This window comes from Anas acuta, chromosome 2 (genome assembly GCF_963932015.1).
Source record: "Anas acuta chromosome 2, bAnaAcu1.1, whole genome shotgun sequence".
In the NCBI taxonomy this organism is placed as follows: Eukaryota; Metazoa; Chordata; class Aves; order Anseriformes; family Anatidae; genus Anas; species Anas acuta.
This window is the reverse complement of record NC_088980.1, coordinates 103,659,963-103,674,484: the sequence shown is the minus strand read 5'-3', so window position 1 is coordinate 103,674,484 and position 14,522 is coordinate 103,659,963. Positions and strand designations below refer to the sequence as shown.

At 39.7% G+C, this 14,522-nt stretch overlaps 1 protein-coding gene across 2 annotated transcripts in view; it reads left to right on the top strand.

Moving 5' to 3' along the window:
• TTC39C (tetratricopeptide repeat domain 39C) overlaps positions 1-6,731 on the top strand; it is a 36,439-nt gene extending 29,708 nt beyond the window's left edge. For both annotated transcript variants that reach the window (XM_068671427.1, XM_068671426.1), the window contains exons 12-14: positions 431-535; positions 3,030-3,068; positions 3,691-6,731. In XM_068671427.1, the coding sequence (XP_068527528.1) occupies positions 431-535; positions 3,030-3,068; positions 3,691-3,780 (234 nt within the window). In that variant the 3' untranslated portion in view covers positions 3,781-6,731. The remainder of the gene's footprint in view (positions 1-430; positions 536-3,029; positions 3,069-3,690) is intronic.
• The last annotated feature ends 7,791 nt before the right edge of the window (positions 6,732-14,522 follow it).

The following is a 14,522-nucleotide window of genomic DNA, read 5'->3' as shown; positions in this document are numbered from 1 at the left end:
GCTCTGTAGGCACAACTTTTTTTTTTTTCACTCCCCAAAATGGAATACAATGCACATAAGGAACCTGGGAGCTGATGCTTGTTTTAAATGTATTTTTTTCTGTTTTTCTCAAGCATAGCTTAAATAATCAGTGCACTTAATCTTTAAAATTAAATTTCCGTGTTAGGCCTAATATTTTTCAATATAAAGTTGGAAAAATCATGGCTCAGTTAATATATTGTTTGGTAAAAATACAAACAAGTGATTTTTACCTTGATGTAATGGTGTTAGGGAAAACCTCTTGCTTAAAGGATGTCTACTGTTGGAAATATTAACTTACTTTGGCTCTGGGATAATTTCTAGTACTTAAAGTTGGCAGATACTTCTGGATTTTTAACTGATCAAACAGTCTATTTTAATGTTATTACAGTCTTTTTTTTTCTTTGTATAGTTTTTTCAGCGAGCTGCTAAAGATGAGCTGTGCCGTCAGAACAACTTATACATCCAGCCATATGCTTGCTATGAACTTGGCTGTCTTCTATTAGACAATCCAGAGGTAATAGTATAATCTATTTGTTTAAACTCTTAAATATCTACTGTAGAGATTTACTTATTTTACTAAGAAATGTAGCATGTTTTAGATAAGAGCATTTTAATTTCAGTGTTAAGAGCTTCTATAAGGATGTTCTGAGGAGCTTAATGCTGGTTGGTAGCACTGCAATGACATACTTTGTTACTGGGTTTTATTCTTACATAACAGAGTCTGAGACTGGCATTGTTCAGGGGACCTTAAGTGATGTCTTAGTTGAAGATTAAAATAAATGTTTGCAAACCATCTGTATTTCTGTAGCAGAGATGTTTATGGACAGCAAGCACTGAAGCAAGAATTTTGATGAACAAAGCACTATACTTTGTTATTTAGTACTTTTCACTGAAGAGCACTACAAAGACTTGTAAAGGACACTTTTATTTTCTTTCCACCCCTCTGATCATGCCATGATGCCCTTTTTTTGTAGGGCATATGCTACATATTACCTACCATATGTAGGTACTGGGGTATAGAAATACTTGCATTGCCCCTGAGGATGCAGAGAGCCCTCTCTCCCTGCACTTGCCCTCTGTTTCTGCTGTTGGTGACAGCAGAGGCCTGGTAAGAATGTATTGGATAGGTAGGGATTTGATTGCAAATGATATTTAGTGAAAACAATCACCTGATTTTCAGATGTGGGTGATGAATACATTTGATTGCTCAGGTCTTTGCGCATACTCTGCCTCCCGGGGAGCTCCGAGTTTCCTAAAGTCGCGCAACTTCACCACTCATTGTACCATTTCCTTCCTCAAACGTATCCTTGCTACTTGCAGTTTATGCTGCTTTATGTAGTACCTCCTGAATCAGATTGCAAGCTAGGGGAAGTGGTTACAGGACAATAGCTTTAACCCCCACCTCATTGTATGTAGTTTCTATAAAGTAATGGGGTTGATAGTGTCTCATGTTTTTAAGATTCTGGTTTAGGTTGTTTTTAGTCTTACCTTATTTAATTATCTGAGCTGAACCGTTCCCTTGATGAGGAAAGGAAAAGAAAGTCTTTCAATAAAGAATGACTATCACAATAAAGGACAAAACTAGAGAAAATGCTTTAAAAAATAATAGAAATAATACTCTTTTTGAAAACTGTGATGCTGTATGACATAGAACTGGTCTTTGAAGCCTGTTTGAGGAGGTTTGAGTTCAGTGATGTTCCTGCTGCTTTATTACTTTATTTTTTTTGAGACATTTGACATAATCAAATTTAAACATGAATATAAATAAAATATTGTTGCAATTGCTGCTAGGTAGAAGTGTGGTGGGTAGTGAGGTTATCTCAAAGCCCTGAGAACTTAGGGGCACTCTTTCTGTCCTTGCCTTATGTGAAACATGCACACAGAAACCAAACATACTTCATTTTGTGTGTTTGGGGGCTGAACAAGCCTTGGCTTATAGCTGCTACTGAAAAGCTATGGTAGCACTTAGCATCTGAAGGAAACTCTTGGCACTTGGATAATAAGGAGGCAAATGTTGCTTGACTTGAACAAAGTGGCATGGGGTGGGAAAAAGAAAAAGCTGGAATTAGAGGTGAGTGGATGCTATTTTTAGAAGACTGCATTTACTAGCTTGAGGTATCATGCAGGTCATATTTGAGAGCTCTGTAATGTTAAAGAACGAGAAGGGAGTAGGATTTTATTACTCACCTTTACCAGAGAGGCTAAGCATATTGAAGAATATGCATGTTAGTATAAAAAGCATGCTTTTGTTAAATATACATTTATTCAAAATGACTCGTAATTACATGCTTGACCCGTCATGCAATCTGAATCATCTTGGTTAATTTTTAACTTGGTTAGAATCAAATTCTTTGAGATTTTAGTATGTTTACATCAAAAGTAAGATCTTTTTTGTATATGTTTTATATGCCATGCATGAAATGTAACCAATATAAATACATAAGACCATATTTGGGTATAATTGGGTAAGAAAATGTATTTTTTTGGTCTCTTATCAGGCAATTTGTTATTTATTTGTAGTACTTCTACTATACAGTACCTTTTTAGAAATAAAATGTGAACTTTTATACAAATATTAATCTGCAAATACATCCGTCTTTTCTTTGGAGTTTGAAAATGAGATTTCTGAAAACTTTTAGTTCTTTAAAAAAACTAATTGTGTAAATAAATGGCTTAAACTTCAGTTAAGAATAAGAAATTACTCTATAGTTCAATTAGTCATGAGTCACTGGTCTCCCTGTACACTGACGTAGCTCACCAACGTCAGCAGCAACGTCCATGTGAAGCTGCAATTGCTCCTTCCTTTGTTAAAGACTTGAAATATGTAATACTTGACTTGGCTGCCTCGTTAGTATTTCTGGTTTCCTTCCTAACTTGCCAGGTTTTCTTCTGCTTGATACCTTGTTTTCAAGGTAGAGATGCTATTCTGGACTGACCAGGCTGTATACTTGATGTACTTTCTGTGACATTTTCGATGTATTTCTAACGCAGTATCTGTCTTTTTGTAGACTGTGCCAAGAGGCAAAACCTTACTTCTCCAAGCCAAGGTAAAAACTAAGACACTTTCAAACTTATCTTTCAGAGAGAAGGGTATTTGAGAGGTTGTATTGTGGTTTTTTGTTTGTTTGTTTTGTGGGTGTGTCAGTGTCCCTTACCTGTAATCTACAGCACTAACATGTAGGTACACACACACATATATAAGATGCACGTTTATATTATGTAGGTATGTATTGATAGGTCAGTCATGGTACAAAGCCTGCGTTAGTGACCTCTGCTGAAGTGTTAGGACTTTGCCGAGTTTTTCAACTAAGACTGGGATACAGAAATGGTGAAAACTACAGCTTCCAACTTCATGTATGTCCTGTCTGGTCCCTGTCTTGGGTGTGAGTGTTGGGATTTTCCTAGAGCTGTAGGACTTGTGTAACTTCCCAGGTACTGTTCATCTAAATAGGTTCCAAGCAGCATGTTGGAAATGGGAAGCTTTCTGCTCTCTTCACCAATTTCTGTGATTATTCAGTTGCTTTGGGTAACACAGGGATATAAACAGCAATAAAGAATCTCCACCTCTTCAGTTGTTTTGCAGTGTGACCCCTTAAGCGTTACTATTAAAATGATCTTCATATGCTAAAGTGAAGGAGGCTAATAGTTGCATGCTTTTTTGTGTTTCAGGAGGAATTTACGGGCTATGACTTTGAGAACAGATTGCACGTCCGCATACATGCAGCATTAGCCTCTCTAAGGGAAGTAGTTCCACAGTGATGGACAGCAAGTTGTGTTCTCCTTTCCCACAGTTTCTGCACTTTAAGACGAAGCAGAAGAAAATGCTGTTGGGAAGACCAGCTTTTCTTCTGAAAACCACTTGTGCCAGAGACACTTTCATAGTATGGTCAGAGTTGGTATGGCTTAGTAAAATACTACAATTTTTATTGGAAGTAAATCAACCAGGAAGAAGGTTAAGTGACCTTGTATATTTTAACTCTAGTTTTTATTTTGTTTAAACCAGGCTGAACACAATTACTTGTAACTCTGCAAGTGAGCCTAAATAAGCACACAAGTTACTTCAACAATATTGGCAGATGTGATTTTTACTTTTTAAAGTAGATCTAGATGTAAAATATGCTAAGGGGAGCATTTTTGCTTTGATTAGAACATGATAAAAGTGGTGTAAATGTTGAAGATGGGAGTGGGAAGAACACTTTCTTTTTTTTTCTTCAGGTATTAGCCAATAAGCAAGAGAAAGAAAGCTCTTCAGCCACAAAAAGCAGATCCTACTAACTTGGAGCTGTTTATTTCAGTGACCTCATGAGTAATGTGTGGATTTTAAACTTCCCATTCCCTTTCCATTCTTAATTCCTTCCCCTCCCAACCCAGCTCATAGTTGCGATATAAATTATGTCAATGTTTAGGATCTGTGCTTCTGGTACATTCCAGCCGCGTACTTTGTTTTACATGTAATTACAGTGAGAGCAGTTTTTATTTCTGCTCTTAAAGTTCTGAATAGTACAATAAAATAAGTAGGCCAGGTAGAGTAATTTTACGTATTTTCCATTCAAGCTGCTGAACCGTTATGGCAGTGAACTTTAAAGGTATTAAATAAACATACCTGCTCCCCACCTCCAACCTTATTTTGGTAGCTTTACCAATACTACACTATCTTAAGTCTCTGTATGGTATTCCAAACCTGTGGTGTTAAGATACCAGGATACCAAAATACCTCTGAGAGCTTGATACTTTTTTCGTGACCATGTAATTTTTAATACTTGGCCATCTGTGTGCTCATGTGTAGCGTTTTTTTTTTTAAACTTTTGTCTATAATATGTAGTATCTCCTTGTGTTGTATATTCAATTCGTATCATGTTCTAGGATGGTCAATATTTTTTTAAAGAAGCTTATAAATGGAAATCTGACCAGGAAGTTAGTTCAGTTATGTTACTTTCTAGAGCTAAGAAAACTGGATATCTTTGGAAATAGTTATCTAAAAGCCTTATCTTTACTTTGGTCAGGTTGCCTTAAACAGTTCCTTAGCTTAAACATTTTTCTTTTCTTACCTTTTTGCAGAATATGTTGCCAAGGTTTTAGACCTTGCCCACACCTAACCTTCATTGATTTGCTTTTGAGGTTGCATCTAAAGCAAGACTGATATGGAGGAGAAGTAGTAATATCATATTTGGTAGGCCAAATGAAATGGTTGAGACACTTTTATTTCTCTCTAGAAATACATGGTTCCTGCTATGAAAGGCATTCCTAGAGCAGTTAAACACTTCTGTTGCAGTTCCCGAGGGAGAGGAAAGACTTTATTTTTCTATAACCTAGGTATGTTACAGATAGTACACCGTTGGGTTTTTTATTCAATTTAATCAGTAATATTGAGTCACACAGGAGTGTTCAACCTTATTTGAATTGGTCAATCCAAACAAGTATTGAATAGAAAACAATATATTGTGTGTGTATATATATAGTGACTGCTTAGAATTCGAATGATTATTAAAAAAAAAAAAAAGTCTTCAATGTACTTGAAATCCTATTTTGTCTTACCTGACTTTTAACATTTGTAGTCAGAGACACAGTCCACACTGGGTGAATAGCTAGAGATGGTACATTTAATGACAAAATTCCTTTCAAATGCACTGCTTACATATAATGTTGAGACTAGGCTGTTCGGGACACAAAGCACCTGCATGCGATTTGTGTTGGGATGTCTAGGGGTCTACATACTTGGAGGTAGCTAGAAAACTGTAGTAAACTTATTAAAAGGCTTGTTCTTCTCACCAGGCTGGGAGAGGGTATGGAAAGACACTATATATTAATGTAACAGTTTAGCTCTGTGCAAGTTACAGCTTTTCTGTGGATTTAGCAACTCATCACTGAAATGGTACTATCTGTTTCTGTAATTTTTTTCTCCCCTCACAGGAGAATCTCCTACCTTGTAAATGTCAAAATTATTTTTATGTTAGATTGTGCCTGTGATGAGAAAACATTTCAACTGTATTTTGTGTAAACTGATAATGTTTTTATACTTCGGAACTCGGAGGCATGGTCTAATAGCAATAATGGAATATGCATCTTGCTAGTTCATATGTTAAGACTATCTTTACTGGGTCAGGTATTTTTGTTGATGTTGATGCAGTTTTTATCTCAATATGACTCATTTCAAATAACTAGAATTTATAGATGTCACTAAGTGGCATATTTATTGTGATGTACTGTAAATGTTGTTAATTTACAGAACTTGCACTTTTATATTTCTGAGTAAAATTAAAAGAAATGTGGACATGAGTTTTGTTCCTTTCCTCCTCAAATTTGTCTTTTAAATTGGTGGCCTCCTGAACAAGATGATATCAAGTATTGGAGAAACTTCTGGGATGTCCAGTGACTCTGTAACAAAGTTTTCTAGTCAGCAATTACCTCAGCTATTGTTCTTCCAGTATAATTATAGTCTCCTGTTTTGGAAAGTGAGTTACATGTGTCATGTTGAGATCAACCATAGAACGAACAAGGTTTAACATGCGTTTTTAAGAAATCAGATTTACTCGATCTTCATTCAAAAAGAAAAAAAAAACAACACACAAGTGTAATTTGTTGTATTCGTACACCTTTGGAAAATGTTTCTAATTTACTCTAAAGCAAGCAATTTAATTTCTCTCTGATTTTTAATGCTTGTTTCATATTCTTGTTCTGCTTTATTCTGAAATAAAATTCCCCAAACGTTACATTGAACTGCTTATCAATTTACAACAATCTGATCATCTTCCTAATGACTGATCCTGCTGTTGTTTAAAATCTGCTCTGTAGCTGTTTGGAAGTTGAATGGGAACTAGCATTATACTGGTGTAGAGCTATACATGGTTTTACAAAGGTGTTGCCAGAGCCTTGGCAGTGGGGTGAAAGCAGGGTGTCACATATAAGATGTGAATTCCCTTTCCAGTCATTGCTAAATTCTCTTACTAACAGTGATAGCAATAATTTGCATGAAGTTATGATGAAATCATGTGATCACTGAACTGTATTATTAAAGGTAAGATTTAGAAGTAAATGTACACTACTAGCTGGTTTTTAATGCAACTGGGCAGCCAGTGGCCAAACATCTGACCAAAACATCTGTCATTGGATCAGCAGAGGCTCTTGAACTGCTCTACAGCATAAATGGTAGACTCCTCTGAACTTTAGGAGTCAGTAATACAGATATACTGCCTCTAGTTCTTCATCCTGACAGAGCTGTACAAGAAAATGATCTATATAAATTTAAAGTTTGGGGGGGGGGGGATTGCTTCTCTGCTAGTTGCAATTTGAGTAGATGCTTATACAACATTGACTTTCATTCTGATGTTTTGAGGTGAGTAGAAAATGCTTCAAAAACTCCTTTTCTGTGAGTCTTTCTGGATAAGATGGAAATACTCTGCAAGCAGGTGAGTTCCAGTTCACTCTTTCTGGAGTTACATACTGAACTTTTTCAATTTCACTATCTTTTTTTTTAACAAGTTTGGACCCGTTTGGATCTCTTTGCTAAATTGCCCAAGATTTTCGTAGTCCCTGTGTTTTAACCACAGGGAGTTCATGTTCAGTTGTTTCACCTGTAAGTTTTTTCATTGCTACTTTCTCCAGAATGCTGTTTATCTATTCATGTAACTTCTTCTAAGACAATTTTCCAGTGTTTTTTTTTTTTTTTTTTTTGTTAGGGTTTTTTTTTTTTTTTTTTTTTTTTCAGGCTGTGCTTATGTATAGGGGGTGCCCAGAGAGGTTCCCAGAGAGGTGCCTTGAGACAAACAAGTTCAGATTAGAAAAGCTCGTCTGAGTTGAATATTCCAGACCTGCACAGGGGAAGAGAGACTGTTAGACTTGGTTGAACAAAAAAGACGTTTCTGTAATAGACACCTACCCATGTTTCATTCACAGCAGTGTGTTTAATGTATTGAGAAAAGGTAATTTTACTGCTGGGACCTACACCTATCCCCACAAGTTTCACTTACAGCAAAGGTCCTCAGCAAGGGGAAGATGGAGTCAGAGATGTGCGTACCTTAAATAAAACCAGTATTTTGTAGCTTTGGTAGGTAAAGCTAGAAAGTTCTCTTGGGGATTTTCATATATGCATGTAAACCTCACTTGGAATTCTACTAAAGTTTCTGGGGAGTAGAAATACAAAGGTGGTGTGTGTGAAAAATGCAAGTCCTGTTCTACCTCTTTGGCTGAAAGAGTCCAAGTTTAAAACAAACAAACAACAACAATAACAAAAACCAACAAAAAACAACAAACAAACAAACAAAAACCCTAACCACTGTGATGCATTTATCTCTTGTAAACTATCTTTGATGAAGAGATAATGATCGAACTGTTTTTTGTGTTGTTTTTTGCACCAAAACATAAGGTTTATCTGGGACCTTGATTCACTGAACTTCTGTCTGGTAACTGGTCTCTGTCTCATGTAAGATTTTAACCCTGTCTGGAAGCTATTACTTCTGCAGATGGGGCAGAAGATGGTAGGACAAGGTCATTATCTTCAGGTAAGCAGAATGCTCTTAGGCTGACAGGCTCTTCAGTTTGGGGCCGAAGGGCAATGTGCTTCAGTAGAGCAGCTGGTACAGTTCTCATCATGGGTTTAGTCTAGGTGGCTTCCAAAACTGGCATTCAAGTTCCGGTGCAGTGAATTAGTTCCCACATATATATATATATGTATATATATATTTTTTTTACACCTATAAGCTCCTGTGTAGTGTTCTTCTTAAGTTTCAGACAGGCTTTGTTAGTGGCTGAAGCTTTCAAAATATTTAAGGATACTTCTGTACAGTGACCTCTAATTATTTGCTGTTTTATGACATCTGTATCTAAACATCTTCAAAGCTTTTGCTGTGCAGTTTCACAGGCCTAGAGTTTTGGAAGTTTTCCATAGAAGGATATTTACAAGGTGTCTTTTGATCTCTATTCATTGAGATGTTCACATGACATTCTGCACACAGGTACGTTTAGTGTGTTTATGAAGTCCTGTTGCTTCCATATGCTCTCCATACTGAAATCTAGACTTCAGATTATTCTGAGTCCATAAGTCACACATTTTCTAGTCCTCATGTGCATTCTCAAAGTATGTCCTATTCTATAAGATCCTATTATACAAAAGCTATTCTTCCTAATTTTGTAACTCTTAGCATATTGATATTTAAGTTTGATTTTTTTATTTATTTTTTTTAACATCATGGCCTGTATTGTCACTGTCCAGAAATGATGAGGTATTGCATGTGGGATTTTTCTTAGTGAGAAACTGTTATCTAAGGATTCTTTTATGGAAGCAGCATTTTGTGGTGCTTACCATTAACATAGCTTCCAGTGAAAGAACTCGAAAGTGGTACAATGTTCTGTTAATTTTTAGTAAACTCTTACAAATACAATGTTACTTACTGCTAAAGGAAGCCATTGTAGATCACCTACACACTTCAGCAGCAAGGATGCTTGAACCTTAGTTCACCTGTGCCCCTGGAAGCCCCCGCAGGTTGTTGCAGAGCCGCCGATGCCTGGCAGCAGGTAGGTGGGCGATGATCCGTCGTCATTGATGGAAAAGGGTCAGAACTGACCGGTGCGGGGATCCAGTGGATCTGCCGGTGATGCAGGAGAGCTGTGATGTCACGGCCCCGGGGAGGCTCTGCCCAGGGTGCCCTGGCCTCAGCAAGGAGGCTGCGGCAGGAGGGGGCCCTCAAACAAACAAGTACTAGGGCTGGGGGCGCAGGGAGGGGGGCACGTCCTGTGAAACGTCCCAGGCTGGGACATAGATGGCTCCTGTGTCTTGTCATGGGGGTGTTTGGGTTTGCTCTGCCCGAAGGGGATGTGCATGGCACAGTTCTAAATGACCACGATGGTTTCCTTACTCTAGGGTCAGACCCTGCTGCCTAAAATGCCACGCAGTGGGAGGTTGAACGATTTGGACGCTGCAAATGGTAACTGCCCCCGTTACGTGTAAGGAGTGTTGGGCAAGCGTTGGAGAGGGGCTGTTCGTGCTGTGGCACGAGATGAGGCGCTGCAATCATGTTGGACAGCTCACAATGGGATGGGGTAGAAGATGCTCAACTTACCCATCTCCTTGTTGCAGATGAGAACCTGTAAGGCACCTTCCAGCAGATGAAGATGAACCTTTCAGAGACCAAGCTATCTGTTCCAGACAGTCTCCACACCTTACTCGAGGGTGTGACCAGAGTGGTAATAAAATACAAACCAGTAGTCTCAGACAGTCCCAGATCTCCAATTCAAGTTGAACTTCCAGAGCTTGAACTTGAAGATGGTGACTGGCTTTGCCTTTTTTCTATACAGTTTTGTCACATCAGCTTCAGATCATCTAGGCCAATTTCATCTTTAGGGAGCACATTCTTCACTGATGAAGAAGAAAACAGGCAAGGAAGAAGAGGAGCTGAAGTGGGAATTTACAGGAGGAGTGAAAGCTATGGCTTTGCTGCTCTGTGACTTCAGGGCTGTTTTTGTTAGTGGCGAGGGAACTTTTACATGCCTAGACAGAAGGAAAACTGACCAGGGATACAGATATTCTTAAAGAACAAGATAGGTGTATGGACTAGAGCGTGCTGACAACCCCGTATTTTGGTGCAGGAAGAACCAGATAGAAGCGTATGCAGAAGGTGCTATTGAAACTAGTCTTTATTTAAAAAAAGATATTACTGCTTTCAACAAGCAAGAAAAAATAACCAAGTAAAGCTACAGGTATTGTTCTCATTAGTACAAAATCCCTTTTATTCCTACGCCTGTCAAGTTTTCTGAAAACTTTTAGAGATGGGTAGAACTGATCTGTAATTGGCTGGATTTGAGGTGGATGTTTCTTCTGTGTATCTGTGAATGTCTTGCAGCCAAGAAAGATTGGATTGTTTGAAAGAAAAAAATGGAAAATTAATTTTACAGAACCTCCTAAAATAAATTTAATTTCTACAGAAGCTCTCTTCTGATTCCCGCTATGCACACAGCAGGGAAACATCTACCTACAGCTGCCCTGCATAAAAGTTGTGTTAACATAACTCACCCAAACCCACAAAGCCACACAAAACTATTTCCAAGGCTTTTGCATTGTGCTGCCATTGTGCCATCCAGGAGTAACAGCCAAAAGGAAAAGTTCCTTTCTGTGACGTTCATTGACCTAAGCCAGAAACAAGGTAGAAAGATGTGCCTTTCTCTTTCATTCTTGTGAAGTTAGAGGCAGTGCCAATATAAACTATGACTGAGGCTCTGCAATGGTGCAAGTTTATCTTACTACTTCACATTCAGTGATGCATCCGGAATTTCCATTAATTAACTTTCAAGGATTCAACCAATTTAAAGCATTTGGACAATGACAATTACCTGAAAACACTCCTACAGGTTTATTTTCTTCACTTACATTTGTTTGCTGTCTCCATCTCATTCAAAGCAGTCGGGACTGTTTTGCTTCTCTCTTCTCTGGAAATTTGCACTAGGAACCAGTGTTAGAATCAGAATCCTGATCTGAGCGTATGATGAAAAATGTTGCCCTCCAAGTTGGAAATTGGAGAGGAAAATGTTCACGTATATGTAAGAATTGTACTCGAACAGCTGTTGGCACCTTCTCTTACACCTTAACGCTGTAAAACGCTTACACCTTTTAAGGGAAAACTTTAAACCTGAGAGGCAACAGGCAGTTTCTGCGTTTCCCTTGGGGATAGCATACACTTCTGTATTCTGCTTCCATACAAACAGTTCAAAAATGTAAAGTTACGTTGCCAGTCATACAACCAAGCAACCTTGCATGGCATTATATGTTCCCTGTCTTCCTCCTCCCCCTGAGATAGACCAAGCCCTGAATGCAAGAGCAGACAAGTAAATAATGCCAACATGTAAAACTAACTCATAAATAACCTGCCAAAGTTATTTGCCAAACTTTTTGGCTTTTTTTTTTTTTTTTTTTTTTTTTTTGGCCCTTTGTGGGACTTAGCTCTACTCCAGTGAGAAGAATGTCTTCTGGTGTGAACTGAAATTATACCTCTATGCCACAATGTCTTTTTTTTTTTTTTTTGGGGGGGGGGACACGGACGAAATAATTCCTTGTGGACACCTGAAGGAGTTGCAAAATAATAAAATTTAGGTGAAGGAAAAGTTCCTTCTCTTAATTGTTGTTGTTGTTTTGTTTTCTTTTCCGCACAGTCTTAAAATGAAGGTCATGTTTTCTGGCCTCTGGCAGTTTGTAAGCATGCTGGAACACTTCACATTACATAGATCGTATTTGTCTGAAATGATAATATTGTACCTATAGCAGGCTCAACAGTAGCCTATGCCTCAGGTACTGTTTTATGCCTTTGCTTTTGTTACTACATCTTTGTAAGTCTTCCAAAGGGAAATGAAATTATCCTATTCAGAAGAAACACCATCCAGAAGAAACTTAGACCTGTAGAAGTTGCAGACTGCGATGAGGTCTCCCCTCAGCCTCCTCTTTTCAAGGCTGAACAGGCCCAGTGCCCTCAGCTGCCCCTCATATGTCTTCCCCTCTAGGCTCTTCACCATCTTTGTCGCCCTCTTCTGGACACTCTCCAACAGTTTCATGTCCTTTTTATACTGTGGTGCCCAGAACTGCACACAGTACTCGAGGTGAGGCCGCTCCAGTGCGGAGTAGAGCAGGACAATCACCTCCCCTGACTGACTAGCGATGCTGTGCTTGGTGCACCCTAGGATACGCTTGTCCCTCCTGGCTGCCTCCACTGCTGGCTCACATTCAACTTGCTGTCAACCACAACCCCCAGATCCCTCTCTGCGGGGCTGCTCTCCAGCATCTCGTCACCCAGTCTGTACATAAAGCCAGGGTTGCCCCGTCCCAGGTGCAGGACACAGCACTTGCACCTGTTAATCTTCATGCGGTTGGTGATCACCCAGCTCTCCAGTCTGCCCAGATCTCTCTGCAAGGCCTTTCCACCCTCAACAGAGTCCACAACTCCTCCAAGTTTGGTGCCATCAGCAAATTTGCTCAAAATACCTTCTAGTCCTACATCCAAATTGTTTATAAAAACATTGAGGAGGACTGGCCCTAAAATGGAGCCTTGGGGTCCCCCCCTGCTGACCATTCACCATCCAGATCTGGCCCCATTTACTACAAGCCTTTGAGCCCTGCCCGTCAGCCAATTGCTCACCCATCGTATGATGTTTTTGTTTAGCTCTAAGCTGGACATTTTGTCCCATAGGATCCTATGGGAAACTTCGTCAAAAGCTTTACTGAGATCCAAGAAGATCTCATCAGCTGGTTTCCCTTGATCGACTAGATTGGTGGTCTTATCATAAAAGGAAATCAAATATGTTAAGCAGGACCTATCCCTCATGAAGCCACATTGCCTGGGATCAATGACTTCATTGTTTCCCAGGTGCACTTCGATACCTTCAAGGATTATCTTCTCCATAATTTTACCAGGCACTGATGTGAGATTGACAGACATGTAACTGCCAGGACCTTCTTTCTTGCCCTTCTTGAGCATGGGTACAGCATTTGCCAGCTTCCAGTCCACTGGGACCTCTCCAGATTCCCAAGACCATTGAAAAATAATTGAGAGAGGTCCCGCAATGACATCAGCCAGCTCTTTAAGCACCTTGGGATGAATCCCATCCGGACCCATGGACTTGTATAGATCCAGGTGGAGCAGCAAATCCCGCACACGTTCAGGGTCAGTTGGGAGTTTGTCATTCCCACCGTCTTGGTCCTCCGGCTCAGGGCACCCTGGGTCCCAAAGCCCATCATCAGCATTGAAGACGGAGGCAAAGAAGGCATTAAATGTCTCTGCTTTGCTTATGTCCTTGTCTGTGAGGAGACCTTCTCCATTAAGTAGTGGACCTATGTTATCCTTGGTCCTACTTTTTCTGTTAATGTATCTAAAAAAACCCTTTTATTGTCTCCCACAGACGTGGCCAGCTTCAACTCTAGTTGGGCTTTGGCCACACGAATTTTCTACCAACAAACACAACCAGTGTCCCTGTATTCCTTCCACGTTGCCTGACCCTCCTTCCAGCAGCCATACATTTTCTGTTTTTGCCTAAGCTCCAGTAGAAGATCCCTGGTCAGCCAGGCCGGCCTTCCGCCCTACCTGCCTGCCTTCTGATATTTTGGAGTTGCCTGATGCTGTGCTTTTAGGAGGCAGTTCTTAAAGATTGACCAGCACTGATGGACGCTGATGCCTTCAAAAGCAGTTTCCCAGGGGATCTTGCTGACTAGTTCCCTGAGCAGCCTGAAGTCTGCTTTCCCCATATCCCGGGCTGAAGTTTTGGTGGCAGTTTCCCTTCTGTCACCAAAAATTTTAAACTCAACTACTTCATGGTCGCTATGACCAAGACGGCTGCCAATTGTCCATGCCAATTCCCCCACAAGACCGTCTCTGTTCTCCAACAGCAGATCTAGGAGGGCACCTTTCCTAGTTGGCTCCCTTAGCACCTGCACCAAGAAGGTGCAGGAAATTTAGGAACCTCCTGGACTTGCTCGTGTCGGCCGTATGGTAATCACAGTTGATGTCTGGCAAGTTGAAGTCCCCAAT